Source organism: Homalodisca vitripennis, chromosome X, assembly GCF_021130785.1.
Source record: "Homalodisca vitripennis isolate AUS2020 chromosome X, UT_GWSS_2.1, whole genome shotgun sequence".
Classification (NCBI taxonomy): domain Eukaryota; kingdom Metazoa; phylum Arthropoda; class Insecta; order Hemiptera; family Cicadellidae; genus Homalodisca; species Homalodisca vitripennis.
In genome coordinates this window covers 61601519-61629454 of record NC_060215.1, presented here as the reverse complement: position 1 = coordinate 61629454, position 27936 = coordinate 61601519, and the positions used below count along the sequence as shown (strand labels likewise).

Genomic DNA, 27936 nt, shown 5'->3' with positions numbered 1-27936 from the left:
AATAAATTTGTGATTTCTAGCAAAAGGATTAGAACATAGTACCTTAAGTACTACCATCAATTTTACAAAGCCAAACTGTTTCAATGACTAGAGGAGAGCCAAATTTCAGCCTTGTATCATAATGGGTGCTATATAGAGAGCTGGTGGCCGAGCAGTCTAGGGCATTGGATTTTTTGTCTGAGTTACGGGCAGCGCAGGTTCAAATCTTGTCTGTGAACTGTTGCACATATAATCAGTAATGTTGAACTTGTACTGTACCAACTTTCTTGTTATGCTGTTTGATAAGTTCCTCACACAAGCCAGTGCCCCATAAGGACGGGCAGAATTAGAGTAAAAAGGGGATCAGCCTCTCCTTTAAAAAATATATAGCCTATATATCACATTTTGAAATCCAGAAATACAATTAATTTTGTATTGTAGTCTTACGAAGCCATAGGATGTGGGGTCACTAATGCCTGCGAAATTAATCCAAAGGCTCTGATCACAGTTAATTACCTAAAGGCTATAATCACTTATATTCCTATAGTCCAGGAATTACATACTAGTCCTAAAAGGGTACTTTTGTCACTGTTTCGACTTGTCATTTTTCATACAAGTTTCACAAATATTTTTCAATTATACTCTATAAAAGAGCCATTTTCTAATTAAATTTCTATGCTAAAATACAAATTATTTTGTCAGTAATCCAATTCAAAGCTATAACACTGTTCCATTGTGTGAAATTCAAGTATGTTGTGCACATTTTATACATGTTACATTTACTTTCGAAATTTCAGATGTTAATCAAATAAATCACTTTTTTGTAGCCTTGACAACTTACTTATAAATTACATGTTTCCAAACAGCTCTGCTGGGACATGATAAATTTCAAATATATAGACATGTAATATATTGTAGTAAGTGTGTGTGCGTGCATGCGCGTGTGAGTGAGAGAGAGAGAGAGAGAAACGGGCAGTAAGAGAAGACACAATGTAAAGGAGGGTAGTGAAAGGGGTGGGTGATAAAGAGAAATGATCAATATTATACGTGTCTTCAAATTATAATTCTTTATATGTGAATTTAAACACATACTGAACTGTTTGCTAACATGTCCTGATATCATTCTTCAACTAAGAGGCTTTAATATCTATACAGTGTTGTTTTTAAACAAATAAAACTTACCAAAATCCACTGGCTCATCCGGCTCAGTATTCCAATCTAAAACACACAATTTTTTATATTAATGAGTGAGGAATATTTGTCTAAAAAGTATAATGAGATAATATGTCTCTCAGACCATAATGGGAAAATTCTGGAATTCGGATGCCCGGATCGTACCTTAAGTAATAGCACTTTTACAACTGTTCAGAAACATTGTTACTCTCAAGAAAATCTACGGACTTTTTCATATATGCTATCAAAAGAATCATGGTATGATGTATATTTTGGTTCAGTTGAGGAAAAATATGATCAATTTGATTACTTACTCAAATTCTATTTCAATCAAGAATTCCCCATGAAAACAATTAAACAAAGAAATTCAAATAATAAATTAATAACATATATGTTAAAAGAAGAAAAAACCAACCTGGTTCAATTAACTGTCAGATAATCTAAAGATAAAGACACAGAAAAAACTTGAAAATAAAACTGATGGATTATAGGGAAAACATTCATGAAACAAAAAAAAAAGCATATTATAATGATAAGATTCTCAAGTCTGAAAATATTGTAAAAACGGTATAGGGCTGAGGTAGGAAACAAAAACTGTAAAAAACATTATGATAACTTTAAAATTAATGTAGGTAATAAAACATTGACAGACCCTACAGATATTGCGAACAATTTTAATGATTGTTTTGTAAATATGATTGATTTATTTAGCCAACATAGTCTTCAGCATGTCTGCCTTGATGATACATTTAACAAATTGTTAAATGATAATTTAAGAAAACCAACTTTTAGATTTAAACCTGTGACTACTAGGGATGTCAATAATATACTAAGCTCACTGAGAAATAATTATTCAAGTGGAATGGATAAAATACCAGTTATAATTTTGAAATCTGCTAGAGAACATTTGTGTGAAATACTGGCACATTTAGTACATCCGTCATTTATATCTGGCATCTTCCCTGATAAATTAAAAATAGCGAAAATTTTTCTGATACATAAAAAGGATGACAATAAGAAATGTTAAATTACCGTCCTGTATGTCTACTTCCCTCAACATCAAAAATTTATGAAAGAATCGTTTACTCTCAGCTAATGACGCTTTTAGAGAAACATAATCTATTAGACAATGACCAGCATGGATTCCGTACTGGTAGATCGACAATAAGTGCAACAGTAGAATATTTAGTCGATAATAGATTCTGTTGATTAAGGGGAATATGCACTAGGTATTTTTATGGACCTTCCAAAAGCTTTTGATAGCGTAGATCACTCAATTTTAATTAAGAAATTAAATTGTTTAAAATGGTTTCAATTTTACTTTACTAGTAGATTTCAATATGTAGAAATTCCTTCGATATCCTTAAAAATAAAATCTTGAGAGTATCCTCCGAACTTAAAACCATAATTTTTGGAGTTCTGCAAGGATCAATTTTAGGACCATTGCTATTCTTTTGTTACTTGAAAGATACTTTAGTTTAAAACACATTCCCCAGGAAAACCTTGATTTATATGCAGATGATGTAAACCTCAAACCATCAACTAAGTCAGTAGATGAGATAGAGAGGCTTTCATATTTGGAATTGAATAACATTAATTCTTTTTTAAATGAAAATAATTTAAAATTAAATATAAACAAAAAAATTATACATCTTTTAAAACCAACAAAAAAGGAAATAATTGAGCCAATGATCATAGTGAATTCGGACACAGAAAAAATCTCAGAAAAAAATAATTATGTTAGGACTAAAAATAAATGATTCTGTGAAAGAATATTTTAAGGAATTGAAAATTTTAACTGTCTACAGACAATATATAATGGATACAATTATGTGTTCTAAAATTAAAAACTTAAATACTTATATGACCAACATAATTTATTTGTATAATACACGTAATAAAAATATTTTAATACCTCACCATAGACTAAATATTTTTACAAAAAAAACCAACATACATTTGATCCAAAATTCTTAAATCCATTCCATTTGCTATCAAACAAGAAACAGAACATAAAATATTTAAAAGAAAGCTTAAAGCATACTTCATGGAAAAGGCTTTATATTCATTACACGGATATTTTGTTTTGCAAATCAGGTAGTTTTATTATAGCCTCATTTTATATTAGTGTTTTTAGTTAGTTTAAATTGGCACTATTCAAATGTTACAGCATTGTAACTAAAACAACAAATGAAGATTTTTTGACTTTGATATTTGCAGGTGAAAAAGAATATCATCTGTGTTTGTTAAATTTCATTCAGATGTCAAATTTAATGTCACTTTGAAAGTTCTTTTAGTCAGTCAGGATATTTGTGGGTTCTCTCTTGATTGCTGTACAAATATGAAACTGTTCTAAGGTGTTGAGTTTTCTGCTTTTGGGTGCTCAATAAGTGAAACCTATTTTATTAATTCTTGACAGCAGTATTTTCTTTCCACAAACTGCAACATCTTTATATTCCTATAACGCACCAGAAAAATCTATTAACTTGCATGTATACAATCTTTTCAAAAGCTTATTAAAAATTGTACGGACACCTAAAAAAAGTTAATATTTGAGTATTAGTCATATGCTGGTTTATGTGGTAAATTTTGTCTTAAAAAAGCATGGTAAAGTTGAAGTAACATACAGATAATTCCAACAGTTTATCAAAGGAAAATTTTGGTTATTATCAGTCAATAGTCAATAAAGAGTATTACCAAGAAGTTATAAGTGGCTTACAATAACATTGTAAAAGGTGGCAAATGGGCATTTAATCATAAATAAATTCCAGTACACAAAGCATAATTTTCAACTCAGTTTTTGCCAAACTTCCATACTTAGTTTTACATCTGATAATTTTCCTTGCAATTGTTTTGTTTCCCAAAGTCAACATTATCTGATTCTGAAAGGACTCTGATTTGTACGACGTAATGGAGATTCAACAAAAGATAAAGCAACTTTCTGCACCATAAGTGTAGACTAAAAGGTGCATTCCATACCTGTTTAAAGCAACTGAAATTATTTTGAAAAAGCAAAATTCATGGGAGTAAATGTTTTAAAATTTCCTTGAATTCAAACTCTAAAGAATTTTCTAGGTCATTGTTTGAACTCAAGTATAAGTGTGTGACTACAAGCAGAAGTGCTATGGTACACTTAGAGCCCATGAATCAGGCAAGTCATTTATATGAAAGGCTACTGACCCCTAAGCCAAATAATATGTAACAGTGTCGTTAAGTTGATTTTATTTCAGTCAGGCCTTGCACGTTCCCAACATACATTATGATAAAATAATTTTACGCAATAATGACTTTATGGTAATCAATCTGTACACCATGGAAAATACAACACTTATTTATAGTGGTGGATAAATCCAGAATTTTCAAATATCGATTCCCATTCCAAATTCTATTCCCAATTCTTGAATTTTAAATCCTAATAGTTTTTTTTTTTTTACCTAAGTAAGAAATAAACAAACACACCACCAATCCAATTTCTGTCATTCTTAAATATTTGGAGACTGACTGATAACATAAAAAGTAATCCAAAAATATCCACTCTATTGTAAAGGAATTTGTTCAGAGCAATAGCTATATTTTAAGAACAAAGTCATACTTATTAATCAATAAAACATGGATGATAATATGGACTTTCAGAATATATACTTTTAATGAGCAAAACTATAACAGACACTCACTTCAGTTAGTTACTTAAACATATATTAAACTTTAAATATTTTTAAAATTTCAAAGGGGTGGCGTCTGATGACAAATAAATAAACATAATATATTTTATAGTGGAAATATTTATACAACTACAAAAATGTGGAGTGAACACACTTAAGTTCAACATGAAATTGTGACACCAGTACATACATGCAGAAGACACGTGGAATTGTATAAACGTAAACATGTGAAATAGAAACTGTGAAATATTGTCTGCAAAAGCATGTTAATTTATTAGATTACCTATCTACAGTTTTTCATAAACAAAAAATACATTTTAGCGATCAGTAATTTTTGTCATGCTGATCACCTGTTGTCCGTGAATAAACGCAGAAGACTCACAGCACTGGGCATACATGGAACATACTAACTGCAAGCAAAATAATTACTTACAAGAGTACGATAATTTGTTATTAAGGTGTATGTATTACGGGTTTTCATACACAACAAATTATGATTTTGTGATCAGTAATTTACGTAATACCAATCAGCTGCTGTCCACGAATAAACACAACAGACTCATGGCACTGCACAAACATAAATGAAGAAAATAATAACTGTAAGTAAAACATTATTTACAAAAGTACAATCATTATTGAATTAGGTTATGCATTTACAGTTTTGAAAATTCAAAGTATGCCAAAACACATTTTAGCAGTTGGTTATTTGTGTACTATCAATCAGCCGATAAATAACGATGTGGCGGATCTCAACAGACTCGAATGTCGAATACTGTCGATCAATTCTAAAATCAGAATCTCTGTTGAAGATTCGATGGATTCGAGATTCGGGTTTAACACATCACTACTTTTTATTCAAAATTTCATAAAATATGTAGAGTGCTAAACATAAATTTGAGACCCAAAACACTTTTGAATACCCAGAATTGATTAATTTGTGTTGAGAACTGTTTTGGTTATCAAAGATTAATTCAGATCCTTGCCTAGCTTGAATAAATACTTAAAATTGATCAGATACTGGAAGTGTCACATTTTTTTAATATCAGCTCAGCTTCAGTAAAAATATCTGCAACACTCATATGCTATACTCCCTTGTACTTACTTACTGGTGAGCAATGGCAGGCCTATTAAGAAAAAAACTTACCTTCATTATCACAGTGTGACTGCGATGTTGATGATGACATTCTATCGTAGTCTACTTCTAATGCAGATCCAAGTGTACGATTCTTGTTCACTATAAAAATAGTTTGGATTATTTTGATACAATATTATTAAATTTAGAAGTTACAGTATTTTACAATTAACTTTTAATTATCTGCGATTCAACCAAACACATGTTTTGTGTGTGTATTCCCTTTCTTAGTACCGAATGAGCTCTAAATTTCCAGCCAAAGATATATATTTAGTACTGGATATGATAATATTCCAGTACTAGTAATAAAAAGTGCATTAGAATATTTAATCAACTCACTTCTGCACTTGATAAATTCATCGTCATTATCTAGAATCTTCCCTTAAAAATTCAAGTTAACAAATTAAGCCCCTTTTAAAAAAAGGTAATGATTTGGATCCAAGTAGTTATCATCCAATAGTTCTGTTTCCATCAATTTGTAAAATATATGAGCGTTCAATGCGTTCAATAATTGATCATCACTAATGAAAACTCAATATTGGTTATTCAGAAATAAGCAATACACAATGGTATGTTTGGATAAAAATTGTATTTTGACTTACATTCCTTCCAAATTGTAACAAAAACAATTCTTACATCGGGTTTGATTGCACTTATACTCTAAACTTCAACAATAAATGTTTCATATCAAAGAGAATTTTGAGAGAAATGTACTGATGGAGATATTCCATACGGGCCCTGGCCTGGCGATGCGCAGTGGTCTACTTGTCATTTGGAGGAGTGGGGGTAACGCTTCCTCAGTCTGTATCGCGGAGCTGTGTACCTCGCGCTTGCTTGTTCAACACTCTTCTTGCCTCTGTGATACTTGCACTGTTTTGCCGCCGTTACTGCTTATAGGATTTCCGTGTGATATTTTTGAAATGGCGGGTGTAAACTTCTTGAAAAAAGTTGGAAGTGGTAAAGTGTATCATAGCCAAGCTCGAGAAATCGTAGCAAACGTTTATGAATACATGAAAAATGAGAAAGAAAGTGGCGCCGCAATAAACATAAACAATGTTCTCGTCCGTGTAAAAGCTGCAACTGGCGTGCCATTGACAACTATTAAAAAAATAGTTTCTGAGAGGAAAAAAATAATTCAAGACAATGCAGAATTCAGCACTCCGAAAAAGAATCGAAATCGTACAAAACCTAAAACCGATCTAGACAATTTCGATGTAGGTGTTATTAGGAGGACTATAAATGAATTTCACCGAATTCATGGCGAAAGACCAACAATAAAATCTCTGCTATCTGTTCTGAAGAGTTCAATTAATTTTAAAGGTAGTTCTTTCTCTCTTCGATGCATTTTAAAGAAAATGAATTTTAGATGGAAGAAGGCTACTAATGACAGAAAAGTATTGGTAGAAAAAATTAACATCCGAGAGAAAAGAGTAATTTTTTTGAAAAAAATTACTCAGTACAGATCTGAGAACAGACCCATTATTTATATGGATGAAACTTATATTCATACGACTCATGCAACCCCTAAAGCCTGGACTGACGACAGCAATGAGGGATGTAAAGTACCAGTTAGCAAAGGAAAAAGATTAATTATAGTACACGCTGGAAACGAGAAAGGGTTTATAAAAAACGCGTTGCTAACTTTTGAATCAGGCAAAAAAACCGGCGATTACCATAACGATATGAACTTTGCAAATTACGAGAATTGGTTGAAAAGTAAATTAATTCCCAATCTCCCTGAACATTCTGTTATTGTGATTGACAATGCCCCATACCACAATGTCGAAATTAACCGAGCGCCAACATCTAATTCCAGAAAAGGTGACATGATTAAATGGCTATCAGACAGAAATATAAATTTCCAAACAAGTAGCCTTAAACCGGAGCTGTACAGTTTGATTAATTTACACAAACCTAAATTTAAAATGTTCAAAATTGATGCAATTTTGGCTGAACACGGTCATTCAACTCTGCGCTTGCCTCCCTACCATCCCGAACTTAATCCTATAGAAATGATATGGAGTGTCATGAAACAGAGGGTGTCTAAACGTAATGTGTCTTTTTCAATGGAAATAATAAAGCAGCTTGTGGAAACAACATTTGAGGAAATAACTACTGAAGAATGGTTATCTCGTGTAAACCACGTCAAAAAAGTAGAGGAAGACTACATTAGGTTAGAGCCTCAAATTGACGAAATGACAGAACATATCGTCATTAATTTGCAAGATGATAGTGACAGTGACAGCAGCATGAGTGAGAGTGGCAGTGATGATGATAATGGTGACTTTAATCTAAGTGGGATCGAAGGTCTACCACAGTAACCAGTTTACAGCATTCAGTAAGTAAACAAAATTATTGTTCTTAAATCCTAAGTTTCAATTGTATACATTAACGTTTAAATTCAGATAGAAATATTTTAATTGTTACTATTGGAAGTATGTTAACTATACTGCCAATGTTTGTATCATGCATACTGCATTTGTCTAACATGTGTTTAAATAATCGTACGCAGCACGCAGATCCAGCTCACTGACAATAGTGACAGTGGCAAGCTATGTGGCGCGACGGCGCGGCGGCAGACAGCCCCTCCCCTCTTTTGACGGCTTCTCCCACTCCGTACGACACCACTCCCCTGTTGCGCTTCTCAGGGCCCGTATGGAATCTCTCGATGTATAGTTTGAACACTTGATACACTAGCTAATTTAACTGTTATCAGCCTAAATAATAAATGAGATGATCACAATCTGTGTGAGTACTGTATAATGCGAATATATGGCTACCATAGGTTGTTGTGGGTTAAGGTATTTTATTAAATACTTATTGAGTTATAACCAGTTTCTTTAACCAAATAGTATGTTTTTTTTAGTAAAATAGTAGTTTTTGGTAAAAACTAAAAAAAATTAAATAATGAAACAGGTATTGAAATATTTACGAAATTCACCTGTAAACTATATGTAGTCAAAAACACTCAATAATATTCTACCAACATGGCTATTGTACTGAATGAAGCAAGGCCACTGTGCAGGAGTATTGTAATAAGAAAATTAAGTACGTTAGCTATCCTACGTAAATAAAGAAGTTATTTTTGTAGTTGTTACATATTATAACAATGGCAAATGTCCGTAATTAACATGTTAGGTTTCTAGTTCACTTTCATTTTTTAAACAATGTAAACCAGAAAACTTAGATATTAGTTATGACATCGGCCATGTAAACATAAGAAAAAATGTCCCTGATTCTGTCATTCTTTCAAATCCTCCATTGTTAATCCATCCCTACTGAACTGGGATTTCAGCTTGTAAATTAAAAGTTTCACTTAAACAAAACAAAATTTAATGTTAAAATTGCTTTGACACTGTAATTTATTTATACTGCACAATGTTCTTATCTTATTTTAACTGATGTTCTGTTAGGATACAAAAGCGCTTCAGTACAATCCACAATGAACTTCTGTTATTCTACAAAACAAGTTTTGCTTCATGGCCTAAGTTAGAAACACTGCACAAAATGATTTTGTTCTTTTTTAACTGTAAATCTTACTTCTTTATAGTGAATAAAGAAAATAAATTAATGTGAAGATACAAAAATAAAATAAAGCAATGGTAATGTAAATAATTGTTGCATGATGTTTTCACAATTTGAACAACCATAACTTTTAGAAGAAGTTAGCATTAAAATGAATACCACAGTAAGCACTTGAGATATTAGGTGTAACAGAGCTAATTTTTATAAATGTATACCTCTGCTCATTGTGCAACACAATTGAAAGTAATAATTAAATTGGGAAAGACATGCATAGATAAAAGGAAACATTTCTTACAACAATAATTTTACCTTACCATGTATTTAGTAATCAGCAGCCCTAGTAATTTTAATACATAGTAATACTTGTAAAAATCAAGACAAATACAACCTGGAAGCCAAATATTATTGTCTCAGATTCTGAGGGCATAAACATAAGTAAGGGAAGCTCAAAGATCCTTTTAGGATTACGTGCGGAGGCCTCTTTCCCTCAAGACAAACAAAATTTATATTATTAACAAAAGTACGATAATTTGTTAATATAATAATCTATCTACGCCTTTTAATAAAGAAAGTATTAAGACAACAATGTCATAACAGAACTGCAAGCACAATATTTATAAAACTAGGATAGTTAGGATATCTATATATGGGTTTCCATGTACAAAATACAACAATAAACATATTTCAGTGATTGGTAACTCGTGTACTCTCGATCAGCTGTTGTCCACAAGTATACGCAACAGACTCACAGTGAACATAAATATAGAAAATACAAACTGCAACCAAAACATTATTTTCAAAACTCAGATAGTAAGATTATTTATTTACAATATTTTAAACAGAAAGTAAGATACGTTTTAGCAAGCAATAATTTGTCTATTGTCGATCACCAAAAATTATGTCAAGGCGAGTCTCTAGAGAGTTCGTTGTAGAATCTCCTTGATTGATTCTGGAATTCGAATCTTTATTTAAGATTCAGTGGATTCTAGATTTGGCTTCGACATGTCACTAGTCAATATAATTATGCCATATAAACTGATATTAAACTGAAAGTTCAATGATTTAAAGTAATAATTCACGAGTTTTTGGTAACTTCAGTGATCCCTCATTACAGTCTGTGGCTTTTCGACCCCTTAATAGTTTCCATGACTTTTTTGAGATTTCCGTGGCCCGGCTTAACATTTATTGAATGAAGATGGCTCTCCACACAATGCCGAAATATGTCTTGAATTTAATTGTGTAAACAATGTTTTGACAACAATGAAAAAGAAAACTTATACGTTAGTTATAACCAGACACGTATGTTTAAAAACTAAGACGACAGGTGTTAAAAATATCACTTAAAGAAATCAAATTCTTTCACAAAGAACAACCAAGTCATTCCCTCTTGTCAACTTTCACATATACTGTAAAAAAATTCATATACTTTTGTTCAACCATTTTGTAGGCCTGACATACGTTGAGTAGCCGGATGGTGGTAAGCAAAGGTACAAAGTAGAAGAAGGAGTGTATTTTGATCATTCCTTAAAAACATTTCGCCCGATTGGTGGTGTTTGATGTAAAAATAAAATTTCTACATTCACTATAAACATGCAATGTATTTTATGGTAATTATAAGAGATCTGGTGGCGGCTACAGTGAAGGTGGCTTCACTGCAAGGGGACAGAGAGGTTACCATAGCCTCAGCCTACTTCCCCAACCTGTCAACAAGCTGCCCACCGAAAGAATTAGAAAGACTATTGCAGAGCTGCAGAGACAGAGGCTCGGCCCTCATTCTCAGCTGCGACTGCAATGCTCACCATACGTATTGGGGAAGTACGAACACAAACAAGAGAGGTGAGGAACTTCTACAGTTTATGTTCAGCAATGATCTAGTGTTAGAGAATAGAGGGTCAAGCCCAACCTTTATAACTAGAAATAGGAAAGAAGTCCTAGACATAACCCTATCTACAGGACTCAAAAACATAAATATAGTAAGGTGGCACGTCTCCAAGGAGGCCTCACTATCGGACCACTGTCCAATTAGGTTCGACATAGAGGAGATAGGGGAAAGATACGTGACCCACAGGGTTCCTAAATCGACCAACTGGAGAGGTTACAGAGAGTCCCTGGCAGAAGAGTTGGAAGAAATAGGACCCTTTCAGAAAAATGAATTTGAATTAGAAAGGTCTGCACAAATAGTAGAGCAAGCTATAATAAAGGCCTACGAGAAAAACTGTCCTCCCAGGCAAAACCGGTTGAAGAGGGATGTGCCGTGGTGGACTGGGAGGTTGGAAACATTAAGAAACAAAACGAGGAAATTATTAAAATGGGCAAAAAGGACAGACGATTGGCTCCCTTATCTACAGGCCCAAAATGAATATAAAAAAGAACTTAGAACGAATAAAAGAAGAACCTGGAGGAATTTCTGCAAAAATATTAACAGTCTTCCCGAGGCATCCAGGCTTCAAAAAACTCTCCAAACGGAGCATACAAATCCTATGGGGACCCTAGTAAAGGACAATGGAGACCTAACTATGAACAGGAAGGAGACCTTAGAACTACTTCTGGAGACACACTTTCCGGGGGGTCAGCTAACTCGTAATGAGGATACTTATTCTCTATATGGGGGGGGATCCAGTCGGGAGGTGGCAAAAGCCAGACAGTTGTCTAACAGACTATTCACACACGAAAGAATTAAATGGGCGATAAGATCGTTCAAGCCATTTAAATCTCCTGGGGCGGATGGAGTTTTTCCAGCCCTTCTTCAAGAGGGGCTGGATATTCTATTAACCCATTCGTGACTGAATAAATTACTATAATTTTTGGACTACAGAACTGGATATTTTCCATGCTTTCGTGTAAGAACAGGTGCACATTGCATAACACTTAATGTATAACATGCTATGAATATTATACATTTACTCTAGTTATTCCTTGTTATTGTATGAACACAAAATGTAATTTTTTTTGTATAGAAATATATTTACACCATTTACAAATTTTTAATATACATCTTTAGAAGTTGGTTCGGGTGTGAAACACCTCAAAAACATGTTCCCAAATGAAGTGGAACATGACACTTTTTACATTGGTACACTGTTTCACTTCTTTTCCCCTGTGAGGCACAAACTTTACATTTTCTTGAGGGCCTGGCTTTGGTGGTTGGAGGTATCTTTTCAATAAAACGCCCCCAAAACTTTCCTTGAAGGCGCAGTGGTGATTCTCCACAAGCGGGAAGCCTACCAAAGGGTTACCTGAGCCCAACAGGTTTCGTCACAGAAGTGATTGAACACATCTGATTCAGTGCAGTTTTCTCTTAACTACCTCTAAATGATAGGATTTATTCCATCATTGCCGGTAAAACGCATTGTACTAACAGTATTTGGTCCAACACTTCACGCAAAATCACAAGGCCTAGCCGGTGGGTTATCGTCACTTTCATTATCACTGCTGTCAACGTTTGTACCATCAGACATTTAATTATTTTCATGTATCATGTCATCTTGTTCACTGTCACATTCCTCATCACCACTTCATCTAAAAAATTAACAACGTAAGCCGCAAAATCATCCGAATTTACGAACACATCATTCCGGTCACGATACGCCATCTTGACTGTTTACAAACGAAAGAAAGCTGTTTTGCCAAGATGATTTGAGGCAATATCAGATGATTTTCAGCAACGAAGAAGAAGAAAAACATAGACTAGAATATTGAGAACAAAATATGCAGCAAATGTGAATGCCTCTGCGATCTATCGGCAATATATTCAACTACGTCGATGTCGTGTCTAGCGGACGGGCGCGGCCCGTCTTTAGTCGTTGGGCCGCGCGAAGTGAAGGACGGAAACTGCCCGTCCAATGTCTTGAATGGGTTAAATACCCTTAGCATTCTATTTAGAAGCAGTTTCGCCCTAGGATATATACCAAAGAACTGGAGGATAGCACTAGTGGTGTTCTTGCGAAAAAATGACAGGGATCCAACAAAACCCAGTTCGTACAGACCCATAAGCCTAACCTCCTTCATGGTGAAAACTATGGAAAAAATAATAAATAGACACATAAGGGACGTAATTTTACTGGAACACCCACTTAGTCCCACACAACACGCATACATAGAAGGAAAATCAACCACCACTGCTCTCCACAGTTTAGTGAGAGAGGTGGAGAATACCTTCGAAAAAAAGGAAGCCCTGGTCAGCGTCTTTATGGACATTGAAGGAGCTTTCGACCGAGTAGCATATCAATCCATGAAGACTGCGATGGAACGTTTTGGAGTTTCCCCAGACGTAGTCAAATGGATAGTAGCCCTCCTAAAAAGCAGACAGGTGAAAGCCAAGTATGGGGACGAATCGGCTGCGATCACGGCCCAAAGAGGCTGCCCCCAGGGGGGAGTCTTATCTCCCCTCCTGTGGGCGATGGTAGTGGATGATCTCCTAAGAAAAGCAGAGAAGAGGGGGACAAGGCTACTATGTTATGCGGACGACCTAGTGCTTATGATCAAAGGGAAAAACATAGGCAGGCTGGAACGCCTAATACAAACAGAACTGAACTTCATAAGCAACTGGTGTCATGGGGAAGGTCTGCGGATCAACCCATCAAAAACTAATATGATTACCTTTACCAGGAAAAGGAAATTCCAGCTAGCAAAACCGGTCCTGGAGGGAATCAGCATTAACCAAACAAAAGAAGTGAAGTATCTGGGTTTAATCCTGGATGAGAAGCTCACTTGGAACTCCCATATTAGAAACAAGACATCCAAAGCAATAATGGCCCTTGGGGCCTGTAAGAGACTCTTTGGATTTAAATGGGGACTTAAACCCAAAATGATATATTGGATTTATGAAACCATAGTAAAACCAATGGTCACATATGCTGCTCTAGTGTGGTGGCCGAAGGTCGAACAAACAACAGCTGCAAGAAGGTTACAGAGTCTTCAGAGGTTAGCTTGCTTAAGCATCACGGGAGCAATGAGCTCCTGCCCAACACTAGCAGTGGAAGCGGTTCTGGGTTATACTCCTCTTGGCCAGGAAGTGATGAGAACAGCTGCGATGAGCGCAATGAAGCTACTAGGAACAAAGGTAATAAATGCTACCTCCCTAGAAGGCCACATGAAGATATTGGAAAATTTTCCTGAGGCTGAAATGCTAACCAAAGTATCTGATACTATGGTTAAGAAATACTCCTTTGAAAAACCATATACGGTCTCTATCGGAAGTAGGGAGGAATGGATTAAAAGGGAGGTCTACCCTAAAAAAGGAGTCCTGAAGTTTTACACCGATGGTTCACTCCTAGACTCTAGGGCACGATATGGAATACATGGACCTGGAGTTGACATGGCTGTGCCCCTAGGAAGACATGCCTCAGTTTTTCAGGCGGAGGTCATGGCAATAGATTCATGTTCTAGAAGACTCACACAGTTGGGGACAAAAGGATTATCATACCTAATACTCTCTGATAGTCAGGCTGCACTGAAGGCACTGGATACCTGTTCGATTGATTCGAAAGCGGTCTGGGAATGCAGGAATGCTCTACCAGAGCTAGCAACAAACAACAGAGTAACACTCGGCTGGGTGCCGGGTCATGAAGGAATTCATGGGAACGAAAAAGCGGACATCCTCGCCAAAAAGGGAGCAGAATCCACATTGGTGGGGCCTGAGCCAGGTTGTGGAATATCCTTCTCCAACATTAAAGCTCTGGTTAAAGATTGGGAAAAGAGGACAAGATACAAGAATTGGAGTAGAGCCTCGGGTTTAAGAATATCCAAAATGTTTATCTCTCCTTATGCAAAAGGGTGGACAGCTCTCCTAGACCAGAATAAGGAGGATATAAGACTGATATTAGGAATGTTGACAGGACACAGCCCTCTGAGGAAGCACCTTTTGAAGGTGGGCCTTAGTCGGAGCAGCGAATGTAGACTCTGTGGAGAAGAGGAGGAGTCAGCAGAGCACATTTGGTTGGATTGTCCTGCCATCGTAGAGACTAGGAAAAGATACTTGGGAGCATATCTCCTCAGCCCCAAGGACATCAGAGAACAGGAGCCCTTAAATCTGATTGGTTTTTGCAAAAGCCTCGGTTTTTGAGGGCACAAATTAAAGTAAGGGAGGCGCAAAGGTCCTTTTAGGACTAAGTGCGGGGACAAAGTGTCCTCTTCCCTCAGAAGGAAAAAAAAAAAAAAAAAAAATGGTAATTATAATGTAAATGAGAACACAAAGTAGCAAATCAAACTTTTATAGGACGGCTAGTAGTGCTAGGGACCACACTAATTAGTTCATCTGTACATGTAGAATGATCAAAACGAGTTCACTCTATTTTTCCTCTCTTAAGAAAAATATTGAAGGGGATGTGACCAAGTTTTTAGTTTAAAAATTACAACTAAAACTGATCCACTGACTGCACCAGATTAAAAGCAATAAAATGGTGTCAGCGGCCAAACACAGAGTCTCAATGTGGGATTGGAGTGAAGTTCCATCTTTAATATTGTATAATATTTACAACTCTGTTTCTATAAAATACAATGTCAATGTTAGACTAATTTTATTTATATTTGTGTTCTTTGTCTATAAAACTCAATGGGCAGCACTGACTGTATAATTGATGACGAAGAATCGGTTTTTTTTGCAATTTAAAATATCCCTCTAGACTGTATTGTCATCACGTGACATCACCTGATCGGTCAGCACAGAGTCCCTGACGCTGCCCCAAACTTCATTCCAAAATGTGAATCTGTGTGAGGTGCATAATAAACAATATTCTTTATTAACAATATCATTAAGATATGTTACAGTGTCATTAACAAAATTCTTTAGTCAGTCAGGTTCATCATTCCATGAAAAGAACTCGTACAGCATGTAGAAAGCCTTGTCTTGTAGCCAACTCTGAAGGGTCTTCTTCATGGCTCTTGGATTGTGGTCCTTCAAATATTCTTTTACATGTTGTGGTAGTTTGTTGAACAGTTTCAGTCTGGCATATGATAGTTTTTTTCCGAATATGACTGTTCTGTGGACTGGTAGTGAATAATCTTCTGCTTGCCTGGTGTAATGGTTGTGCAGGTGGCTTTGTTTCAGAGGGTCTTTTGTTATGGAGTACATGATGGTTTCCAGTATGTAAATTGAAGCTACTGTAAGTAGTTTCCAATCTTTGTAAATGTTTCTGCAGCTCTCTCTAGGTCCTAGTCCTGCCATTATTCTAACTGTTTTTTTCTGCAAAATAAGAGCTCTGTGAAGATTACCTTCAGAAGAACTTCCCCAAACAGTTATTCCGTAGCGTAGGTGGCTTTCAAATAATGCATGGTATGCAATTCTAGTGGCCTCATGAGTACTGGTTGCCTTTATTCTCTTTAATGCAAACAGTGCTGAGCTAAGCTTTAGGTAAAGACTATTTATGTGATCTTTCCAGTGCATATTATCATTGATTGTAATACCCAAGTGTTTAATTTTTTTCGACTGCTTGGAGGCCTGGTAGGTCAAATATGAGTGCCTTTTTACTAATTTTTAACTGTATATTGCTGGGCCATGCTGAAAGCTATAAAAGTGTCAATTTTTAGTTGTTCAGTATTCCCATTGGCTGAAAGCAGCACAGTGTCATCTGCATAAATTATAATGTTACAGTATTCTCTTACATTTTGAGGAAAGTCATTTACAAATAAGATGAACAAAACTGGTACAAGGAATGAGCCTTGTGGAACTTCTCTTCTTACTGGTAGAGGCTAGGACTGTACTGATCTTGTGATTCTGCAGGTTGTTTCCTTCAGTTCAACTATTTGTGTTCGTCCCCTGAGGTAGCTTGCAAACCACTTGAGTGCTGTTTGTTGAATTCCTAGATTTTTAAGTTTTGTTAGTATGAGGTCATGCCCAAGGCAATCGAATGCCTTACTAAGGTCAAGGTATAGACTGATGATGTGTAACCGATTTCTAAGTTGTCAATTATATATTCAACAAGGTCAACAATAGCAGTGGTGGTAGATTTTCCAGCAATGAAACCGTGCTGCTTGTCAGTCAATAGTTCGTTGTCTTTTAGATACTCCATTAGTCTGATAAGTACAATTTTTTCAATGAGTTTTGAAACTGATGGGAAGAGAGATTGGTCTGTAGTTGGTAATTTTTTGGGGGTCACCTTGTTTCAGTTTTGGATATACTTTAGCTATTTTTAATTTGGAAGGGAAGATGCCTTTTTCCAATGACATATTTGTGATTTCTACCAGGGCTCTATTAATTCTGTTCCACAATATTGAAGGATCTTAGTTGATATCCCATCAGTTCCAGAGGAAGTTGAGCATCTTAAAGATCTCTAAACTCTACTCATCTCATCAGCAGTTGTTAGGTTTTCTCTTGGGGCTGATTGGACTAATGAAGTGGTAGATACTGGGTTACTGTTTATGTTATTTGCTTTAAGTGTTTCTTCTGCTATATCTGAGAAATATTTAGTGAAACAATTAGCTATTTTTCCTGTATCTGTAAGCAATCCTGTGTCATGGTGTATTTCTAATTTAGTGGTTTCAGGCTCAGTTTTCCTTTGTCTTTCATTGTTTATGGTGTTCCATATAGCTTTTGATTTATTGTCTGCTTGGTGTACATATATTGCGTTGGCTTCTTGTCTTGACTGCTTAAGTTTTTGGTCATATGTTTTCTTCAGTGCTGATGCAGTCTGTTTGTCAATTTCACTCCCAGTTAGAGGGTATGAAGGTAATGACCTCATTTGCACTGGACACATGTTTCTTAAACCTCTTTGTGTAATGTAACCTTTATTTGTGTAATGTAACTCACAACTCTCAACACACAGGGTGTGGGTATTATCAAGAACCCCCTTGACCTTCTTTAGAGTTTGTAGAGTGCATCTTTCGTGATCCTAGACAGATGTGGATTTCCGTGCAACTACTTGACCCCAACCCCCCCAATTTAGTGACTCTTTGTGTAAACTGTTTTTATCATCTATCTCTGATTTCTCCTGCAAATGTGCCTACAGACAGTGTGTTGACCCTGTGAGAGTCTTTTGGAGGATGAGACTTTTCAGCCGTACCGTGCTGTGCATAATAAGTGAAGACAACTTCGGTGAGTCATTAAATCATTCCTCTATTTAAACCCTTTTCTCTTAATACATTCCCTTCCCATCCATATTTGCCTAATGTCCTCTTTGAGTCGGATCTTAGTTTCTACACAGTTCAATTATTTTTATAAAATTCAGTTTAAATCTTTTTTTTAACCAAAAGAGAGATTACTCTCCGGAAAACTCTTGTACACAAAATTTAAAACTTGTATTCTCCAGAACTGTTTCAAATTATAAAAATTATACAATTTAAAAATTCAATCTAGCTGACAGGTTGTATAATAAATGAGTATTATACAATTGTTAGATAGTAGTATATAGAAGAAAATATACATTTTACCAAGTGTTTCTATTTATTTTAGTTTTCAAATACAAACTATTTGAACAAACAATCAGATACACTGTATAAAAACACAATACATGTCAAATATTCGTCCTTATACAGTTTATACAAGGTGACAATAAAATAATTATGTACCTGATAGAAATGATATTAACTAATTGGTTTTTAAATAATACCTGTGATGTCTGGGATTGAACATGTTCCAGTAGCCTTTGTTGGAGTATATTGTTGCATATTGTTCCAAAATGGAACATGCCTGTCCAATGTCAAAGAGAGATCCTTGGAATCATGTTTTGCTTTATTTAAGATGTTGCCTGGAATGGCTTCCATTTTCACAAACATTTCTCTTGGATCTTTCTCCTTTGGTTTTCGGGTAATCTGATCGGCAGTGGCGATAACCTTTTTCTTTGTCTAAAACATTAAAATCTAAATAAAATATAGTGTTATAGCATATCCATAAATGTACTGAGTACTTTTTATGAGTTGCTATTATTATGGAAGTGTGCATCAAATAAAATTAAAATGTTTGTATTTATGACACATAGCTAGGATTAACGAGTCAAATTGCATACTGCTAAACTTCTACAAAACTATTTAAACTCAAAATACTCTTTTAGTTTTTAATTTTCCATCTTGTGCATGTGCATTATAAAATAATCAACTTAGAACTTACATATTTACTTTTAGATTGATTATAAATAAACCATGTTCACTTACATCAATTTAACATTAATCTTTAAATTATAATTTATTACTTAAGAACTTCAAAAATTGATAGTAAAACATGAATTATATTAGTTCATATTTGTTCAAAGTTTTTTATTATTTCTATTATAATTCAATAGAAAAACGTATATTTACATGTAAAACCATAAGAGCCTAGACACCAAAACTATCACTCTCACTGAAAAACCTTGATAACTCTTAAAACCAAACTGTCAGAAACGTAAATAATGGTTATACCAGTATCAGTTAAAGAGCTGAGACTGAAAGTCACAATTTTTTTACTTTATTTTGATGGCTGATCTTAGTTTGTTTTTATAGTTGGTATTTGCAACCACCCTCCTATATTGTTACCCTCCCAAAACTACCAGGATTGAAAATTCATTTCTTTACTACACTAGATTCCTCTATATATTTAATGAAAAATTAGGATCCATTTTTATGTAACACACATGGGCAAATGGTTCTCAGGCTATGGATTCTCTTATATAAATAAATTAAACCATAAACACCTATTTTGAATTTTTTCTCTACTATTAATAAAAAACCAACTTAAGTTAATTTGAATTTATTTTAATTTAGTTAATCGTACACTACTACATACAATATGATCAGTAACTAATTTTTTTTTATATTAATAAACTTAACTGTAAAACTGTAATCAATACATCATATTTTACTATGAAATGCTTTTGTGCTGTATATTAATGTCTATTTAGTGTGAGAACTTGCCATACAAAGAGACTACAGATAAGTAGACTACAACATTAAATTACCCACTATTTCTCATGTATTATACAAACAAGACATGAACTTTCCATACCTTACACTAGTAGTTATTCCGTACTTTGTTGGAGTGAATAAAATTAAATACAAGATTTCAATCAATGCTATGTAAGCACAAGCTCATGAAATAATGCTCAATATTGTTCCTCTAATAGTTGTTCTAAACAGTTATATTAGTTGCAGAAAAATAACTTGTTAATGTTTTATTTATAATTGAGATCACAGTTACCTTATTCTATTACTCTGTTTTAGTAGCTGTAATGAGAAAATATATGTTATGTGTACTTAATTTGATGAAAACTGTTTTATTTCTCCAAGATGTGACATAACTTCAGTAATGTTCACAATAACTGTAAACTTTCAGTTATACATTATAAAAGTTTGAGCCCTGACAACTCAACAGATTATAAGTAAGCATAAATAATTGAAATTATGTTATAAAATTATACAAACCTTAATAATGCACAAGTAACAATATTACCTTTTTCTTTTTTTGTTTTTCTGCATTGCTGGATGTACCAGGTATACCTTCTTCAGTGCTGTCATCCTCATCATCTATCTTACTTTTCTTGCTATTCGGGTCCCTCTCAGCAAACATACAAGTTTCCACAAGCTTCATAACGTCCTTATGCACAGCATCAACTCTATAAGCATATATCTTTGCTCCAGCATCCAACTGACAAGCTGCAGCCTGAAATATATATCGTATAAAAATGTTAATTCATAATTCTATTAAATTTTTAACAAATCTTTACAAATTTATGTCAAATTAATTTATTGCTTGAAATCATATCGATTTAAGCCCTTCATGGTTTTTTATGTAATATTACGTTCATAGCGATTGTGTAAAACCAATGTAATATTATGCATCGTTCATTTGTTCCTGTTTTATTCTGTTGTCTGTCGTAATATTGCACAAGATGCATTCTACGACAATCACATGTTGCACAAGTAGTTCTGGAGTTTTATACTAGAAGTCGGCACTTCCTTGATCCTCTGTCATGACTGCACCTTAGTGATTTCGCCGTAGTCACACAGTGCAGACAGCTACCGTTTGTTGTTTGTTGTTGTTTGCATGTCACCCGTCCTAAAGTATTTTATGGTTTTATTTTTTGTTTGTTTATTACACCATAGAAATATCCAATGCACAAATAGACAATTGGCTCTGTTTGCATAATGATGACATGGACAAGGATAGTAGAAATGACTAGAGTGGACAATACATAAAAAATAACAAAAATTTGAAAAAGACAATAAAGTAACTTTTACATTAGAAAGTATATTATCTAAACTCTACAAAACTGTTTCTGTAAAATCAGCAAAAAATGAGCAAAATAACATAATTTTAGGTATAAAAACTGTCCAGTGATTAATGAAGAAATTTGTTTGTCAGAAATCAATCATTCTATCCATTTATTACCATAAGCTCATCAGCCGTGTACGTCTGTGAACAGTTTTTAAAGCTATTGTGGACGGTACCCATATTGTGGTCTATGATTTACCATTTATTCCAAAACTTTAGAGAGGTAACTGGTTAAGGAAGAAAGTAGCTGTTAACTAGCGGGTTTATTTTATCCTTTCCTGATTTTAATACGGGGAAAACGAGTGATATACTCCATAATAAATTAAAAGTATGCTCTTCAAAAACCTGATTGTACAGGGTGAGTAAGACTTTCTTAAATGTCTTTGGAAGGTTCTTTAGCATGTCATAATGTATATTATCTGGTCCTGGGGCGGAGATTTTGGAAGATATTATCCCAGAGTGCAGCTCTTCAGTTTCCTTCTGCTCTAAAGATAGCTAAAATATACCCAAAACACAAAAAAGGCTCATACACTAAACAGGAAAACTACCGACCTATTTCATTAATCTCAACTTTTTCAAAAATAATAGAGAAGATCACACTTTCAAGAATGATGGCCCACCTGGAAAGATATGATCTAATTGCGAAAAACCAGCATGGATTTCTCGAAGACAGGTCTACGAACACAGCTCTATCCACCTTAATTGAGCACACTATTGACCATCTGGAGGCTCGCAGGTACGTTTCAGCAGTACTGCTGGATTATAGCAAAGCTTTTGACTGCCTAGGTCAGGACCTTATTCTGAAAAAAACTGTCAACTCTGGGAGTAGAGGGAATGGCTAAAGAGTGGGTGGTCAGTTACTTGAAAGGCCGCAGTCAATTAGTTGAAATTCAACAAAACATAAATGGAAAAAAATGTACATATCGATCCAAACAGTTCCCAGTCACCAGAGGAGTGCCCCAAGGCTCAGTGCTGGGACCCTTCTTATTCATTCTCTTTACAAATGACTTTTCCAGCTTCATCAGTAAGGAAAATGTGGAACCTATAATGTATGCAGATGATACAACTCTTCTGTTTACACATAACACTCCACAAGGATTACACTCAGATATCCTATCATCAACAGATAAAGCACTTCAATACTGTCTTCAAAATGATTTGGCCATCAACCCCTTAAAAACAACACAGATAAATTTTAGCAGAAAACAGGAGCAACTCCCAGAAATTACAGTGGAAAAAAACTATAAACTTCTAGGTCTCACAATTGATGCGGAACTTTCTTGGAACGATCACATACACAACTTATCTAAAAAGCTTTCGTCTGGAATTTATGTGGTGAAGCGAATGATGTGGATAGAAGGTCTAGAAACAGCAAAAAACAACATATTATGCTGTGATTGAGTCACATATAAGGTATGGATTGATCTCATGGGGAGGAACATCTGAAGGAAATCTTAACAAAATCCTAGTTCTCCAGAAAAAGGCTGTCAGGGCACTTGCAGGACTAAACTACAATGATAGCTGCAGGGAAGCTTTTAAATCCCTAAAGCTTCTAACTGTTCCAGCACTCTACATCCATGCCGTAGTCATGTATGCAAAGGAACTAGACCTTCCTAGGAATGAGGATTTTCACTCCTATTATACTAGAAGAGCAAACGACTACAGTCTTCCTGCCCATCACACAACCCAATACAGCAAGAAACCCTCATATATTGGTCGCAAAATTATAAACTCCCTTCCATTTTACCTGAAGACTACGCCAGTGAACAAACTAAAGAAAACACTCTGGGACTTTCTAGTGGAACGACCAGTGTACTCAATCAAGGAATTTTTAGATCAACTGGGACGCAACACTACCTGAACAAAATCTGAAAGTTTGTAAAGCAAGAAATTCTTTTTTACTACTGTGACGCCATTGTATTTCTTAATGAAATTACAAATAAAGATGTTTGTCTATTGTCTATTGTCTCTTCTAAGGCAAATGGTAAGTTCTGGGAACTATTTTTATATAAACTATAGTTGATTGGTATTGTTACTTTATTATGTGTAATTATCTGAAGCTTGGGTCAGTAAGAAGCCTTTGAAAATTTAACTGTGATGATAGCAGACTTTTGCGATTTCTTTAGTGTTGAAAATAGTTGTTTTCAATGTTTCATAGTAAAAGAAATTGATATGAGGATTTCGCACGGATGGCAGATGGTTTCTTCCATACCATGGAGGTAGGATGGTCAATGATATTGTGTAGTGCAGTGTACTCAGTAACAAGACCTGTGCTGCTCATTGACAAATCAATTACAAACCGAGATCAAGTTCAAGGACATAAATATGTAGGGATGCCACTTTTTTTTTAACTACCAAGTTAAGTTCATCAACAAACCCTGACAATCAGGTTGACCCTTGGCGACAGGTATTGAAGGCCCAGAAGTAATGGTGAGCATTGAAGTTATCAACAAGCAGAAATGGAGAAGGCAACTGATTCTAGCAGATTACTTCAATCGAGGACAAAAGGTACTGGTGGTATGGAAGTATGTATATTGAGCAGATGTTTATTTTAATAGGGACTGATATTGAAATATAGGATGCTTGGAGTTCCAATGATTAATTTTACATAGTTTGTGTCTAATGCTTCTTCCACGAAGATAACTGTGCCCCTACAGGTAATACCGCCGTGGAGATTATAGTTATCGCACATTTTGTATCCCTTCAAGGAAAAAGAATTTGCCAAATGTAGCTTTGTTTCTTGTATACAGATAATACTTAGGTTTTGTACCGGAAGGATTTGTTTTAATTCTTCTCTATATGATCTTAATCCGTTCACATTGACTGTAAAGAGATGTTTATTTTTCTTTTAGAAATATTGTCCATTTTAGCTTTGACATTCTGTTGCAGTTTGTAACTTAGTGCTTTTCTTTTAGCTATGGTTACTAGTTGAGATTATATTTCACCGATGTGCTTCCAGTGAAGAATAATTAGAGTATGAGCGGGTTATTTCATAGGGTCAAGGCGGCGACTTGTACATAAGACATATCATGGTAGTTGAGCTACTCTTCTTCTATATTCTTTTCTAGAATCAACAAAGAATAATTTATTAACAGTAGCAATCTTTTAAATTTAATTTTTTTCAGATATGTCATAGAATTTTGTGAGTTAGCAGAGTGTTTCCCTTTCAGAATGTTTTGAGGTAATAATAACACTAACAGATACCCAGCAGGGATCACTTCTGTCTGATTTATACCTTACAGTTGAACCTACCACTGGACACAGCAAAAACCGATGTGTCATTTAAATCTGGGCAGACTTATGGATTTCAAAGACCAACACATCACTAACCGTAAATGTCAAGATTCTGGGGTGCAAGGGTAATTTGATAGGTCTAGTCTACTGCAGGAGATGATTGTTGGGGAGTTGGTGGTTCGTTCCCTAAGAGTCAAAGGTTCTTGCTAGCCTCAACATGGAGTGCCATCCCTGCATGCTTTGACTGAAGAGGCTGGTTCAGAGCTGGCTTCCCCTTTTTTTGAGGGGACATGACATTAGTGCCCACAATTCTTCCTCATGGATCTCAATGGGAAACAGCCACTAACCCCAACATTACCCATCCAGAATATCCTGTCACTCCCGAAGCAGAGCAAAGGTCCTTATGGGACTAGGTGCAATTTATAAGCTTCTTGTCCTAAGAAGGAAAAAAACAGAAAACAAATTTTTTAATATTTAAATCACACACAAAATGTAATGTTTATAAAGTGCATTAAACATAAGAGGCCACACTGACTTCTTTGTCTCTTAATTAGCATGCTCATACTTGCATTTGAAGCAGTGTTAAATATTGATTCATAAAAAGGCTTGAACCAACAGCAATCATCGGTATAAAGGTAACTACATAATAGGTTATGTAGGAAAAAACTTAGCACGGCTTGGCTGGGGTGTATCTTGAGTTTGAGGCTGTGTGTTTACCAGCAATTCTTAACATATTTTGAACATAATCTTGAACTAATACTTTTGAGGTAGACTGTACAGCTGTCACAACTTAACCCGGGATTTGGCAGTTGAAATTCCTATAATGGCAGGCACTATTTTGATAGTTGTGCACACCTTCATTCAATCCTGTGTAGAATGTTTATTATTGAAGTAAAGTATACACTATTATATATTTTATTTTTCAATACAACACAAAGAACATTTATATGCAGTTGGATTATATTTTATATTTAAATTGAGGTTTTTGTTTTTCATTACAAGAGGAAAAAACTAAAAAGAAAACAAAAATATCCTAAATTAAAGCCTAAGAAAAAATATAAATAATTGTTTTATTACTTTTCAAAATATACATAATGTCTGAAACAAGGTTTTTAATTTTTAAAATCCCATATTTTCCTAAAATTTGTAAATTGTTTTTGGTAAGTAGTAAAATGTTGTTTTTACAAAAGATGACATTCACATTCTAACATTTTTAGAAATTGTCTGTATTCTTATTATGTTTTGAGACCTTATCTATGTTATAGATAGAGCATAAAGGTTTTGAAAATAAAAATATATTTTCTGTTTTTTATACTATTATATGTAAAAATGTTTGTTACAAACCCTAAGAAGTATTTGTTCAAGAAATTAAAGTTGTTAAAAACATACAATATAGCATGAGAAATAGCTCAAAATAAAATAATAAATATATTAAATAATTATCTAAGTTCACCTGACTTATTTACTAGGTCACTCATAGTGTTCACTAAATAAAACATAATGAAATAACCAGTATTTGTAATCTAGACATAGGCCTAGGTATAATGATTTTTATATGACACTTTAGGCTACAGACCTACGAATGTCACTAAATTATTGTACAATAAATGAATCACAAATAAACCATTGTCCACCATATAGTTTATACATAAAACCTTAGAATTCACAAATAAAAGTTTAGAATACACAATGAGTAATACCAGTTATCAATATGGCAGCTATAGTCCTCTTGAAATTTACACTTATAATTTACTTATTCCTTGAAGATATCTATACCACTTGATGAACAATTTCACAAGGAAAAGTTTGATGTCGTTTGATGCTTACACAACTCTAATATTACGAGAAACAACAAAATACTAGTGACTAGTGAAACTAATCTTCTAACATTACAGAAATGTTGCAAACAGTGGTTGCATCAAAGGTTTTTCTTCACAACATATATCAACTGACAAATATTTTAAACAGATTATTGAGAAAGACGTTCTGAACGCAGTGATGTAACCAGACTCATTCCTAAATGAAATTTCCCGTGGCAGAAGTATAGGGAAAAAGTCCCATTTTTTTGTTGTCTCGAAGTGTGCGACCAGACAAGGCAAACCAACATTCGTATTGCAACTTTATAATAATTTTAAACTTATACTTATTATGAATTAATATTCAATAAACTATATATCAAATTAATCTGTGAAACATGCCGATTAAAAATCAACTAGTGACTAGTCGTTCCAACATTGAAGAAACCTTTTTTTTGGCGACTAGTTACTAGTGGTCAAACAGATGGAGGGTTAAGCAAAATTTCAGACCTTCCTATATATACACCCATGACATGCAGTAATGAATTTATAAGTAATCACTTAGTGATTTTTTAATGTTAGTGAGGATTTATGATAACCAGATGACTATTTTGCTTAAACAGAACTGATCACATTTAATAAACTGCTTAAAAAGATATTTTTCTTTTGTTGAAGAAATTATACTGTACTGTTTGAGATTTATCGAGCTGTGTAGAAGAATATAGAACTAATGTAATGGTCAACTATTTTTGTAAAAAGTAACATACTATATTAACTCCAGCATATGGGTCAGTCAATTACAACATTCTACTTTGTTTCAAAAAATATATATAGATTCTTTGGTTTCATTTAATACATATTTACTTCTTTATTATGGTGAGTTATGAGTTATTTAATCCGGTAAACTATTCTATACAGCCTTCAATTTCACAGATAAAATTTGGTTTGTAGGACAATAAAACAAAAATAAAATTATAAGGAAAATATTTGCACCTACCACAGAAAGTAATATATGAAGAATAAACACAATTGTGAACCGTTCAAATCTCTGTTGTGAAGCTATAGTCGATTCCATATTTACCATGCAGTACAGGTTTAATAGGAGATACCCATGCTAGTACCTTAACTGAGAACTTCATGTTTAGTTTTATGCGGGTTACGTCAATTGCACTTGTGACCCGCATAAAGGTGTTTTTATTTTATACGAGGTATGGCTATTAAATAACGGGACTGACGCTGCAGTGGAACGAGTGC

The 27936-nt window shown here is 34.4% G+C and overlaps 1 protein-coding gene across 7 annotated transcripts in view; it reads right to left on the bottom strand.

The window, feature by feature from the left end:
- LOC124369058 (condensin complex subunit 2-like) overlaps positions 1-27936 on the bottom strand; it is a 122751-nt gene that overhangs the window by 62538 nt on the left and 32277 nt on the right. For all 7 annotated transcript variants that reach the window (XM_046826767.1, XM_046826765.1, XM_046826761.1 and 4 more), the window contains 4 exons: positions 20831-21040; positions 19017-19251; positions 5959-6048; positions 1162-1197 (listed from right to left, as the gene is read on the bottom strand). In XM_046826767.1, coding sequence (XP_046682723.1) covers positions 1162-1197; positions 5959-6048; positions 19017-19251; positions 20831-21040 — 571 coding nt within the window. The remainder of the gene's footprint in view (positions 1-1161; positions 1198-5958; positions 6049-19016; positions 19252-20830; positions 21041-27936) is intronic.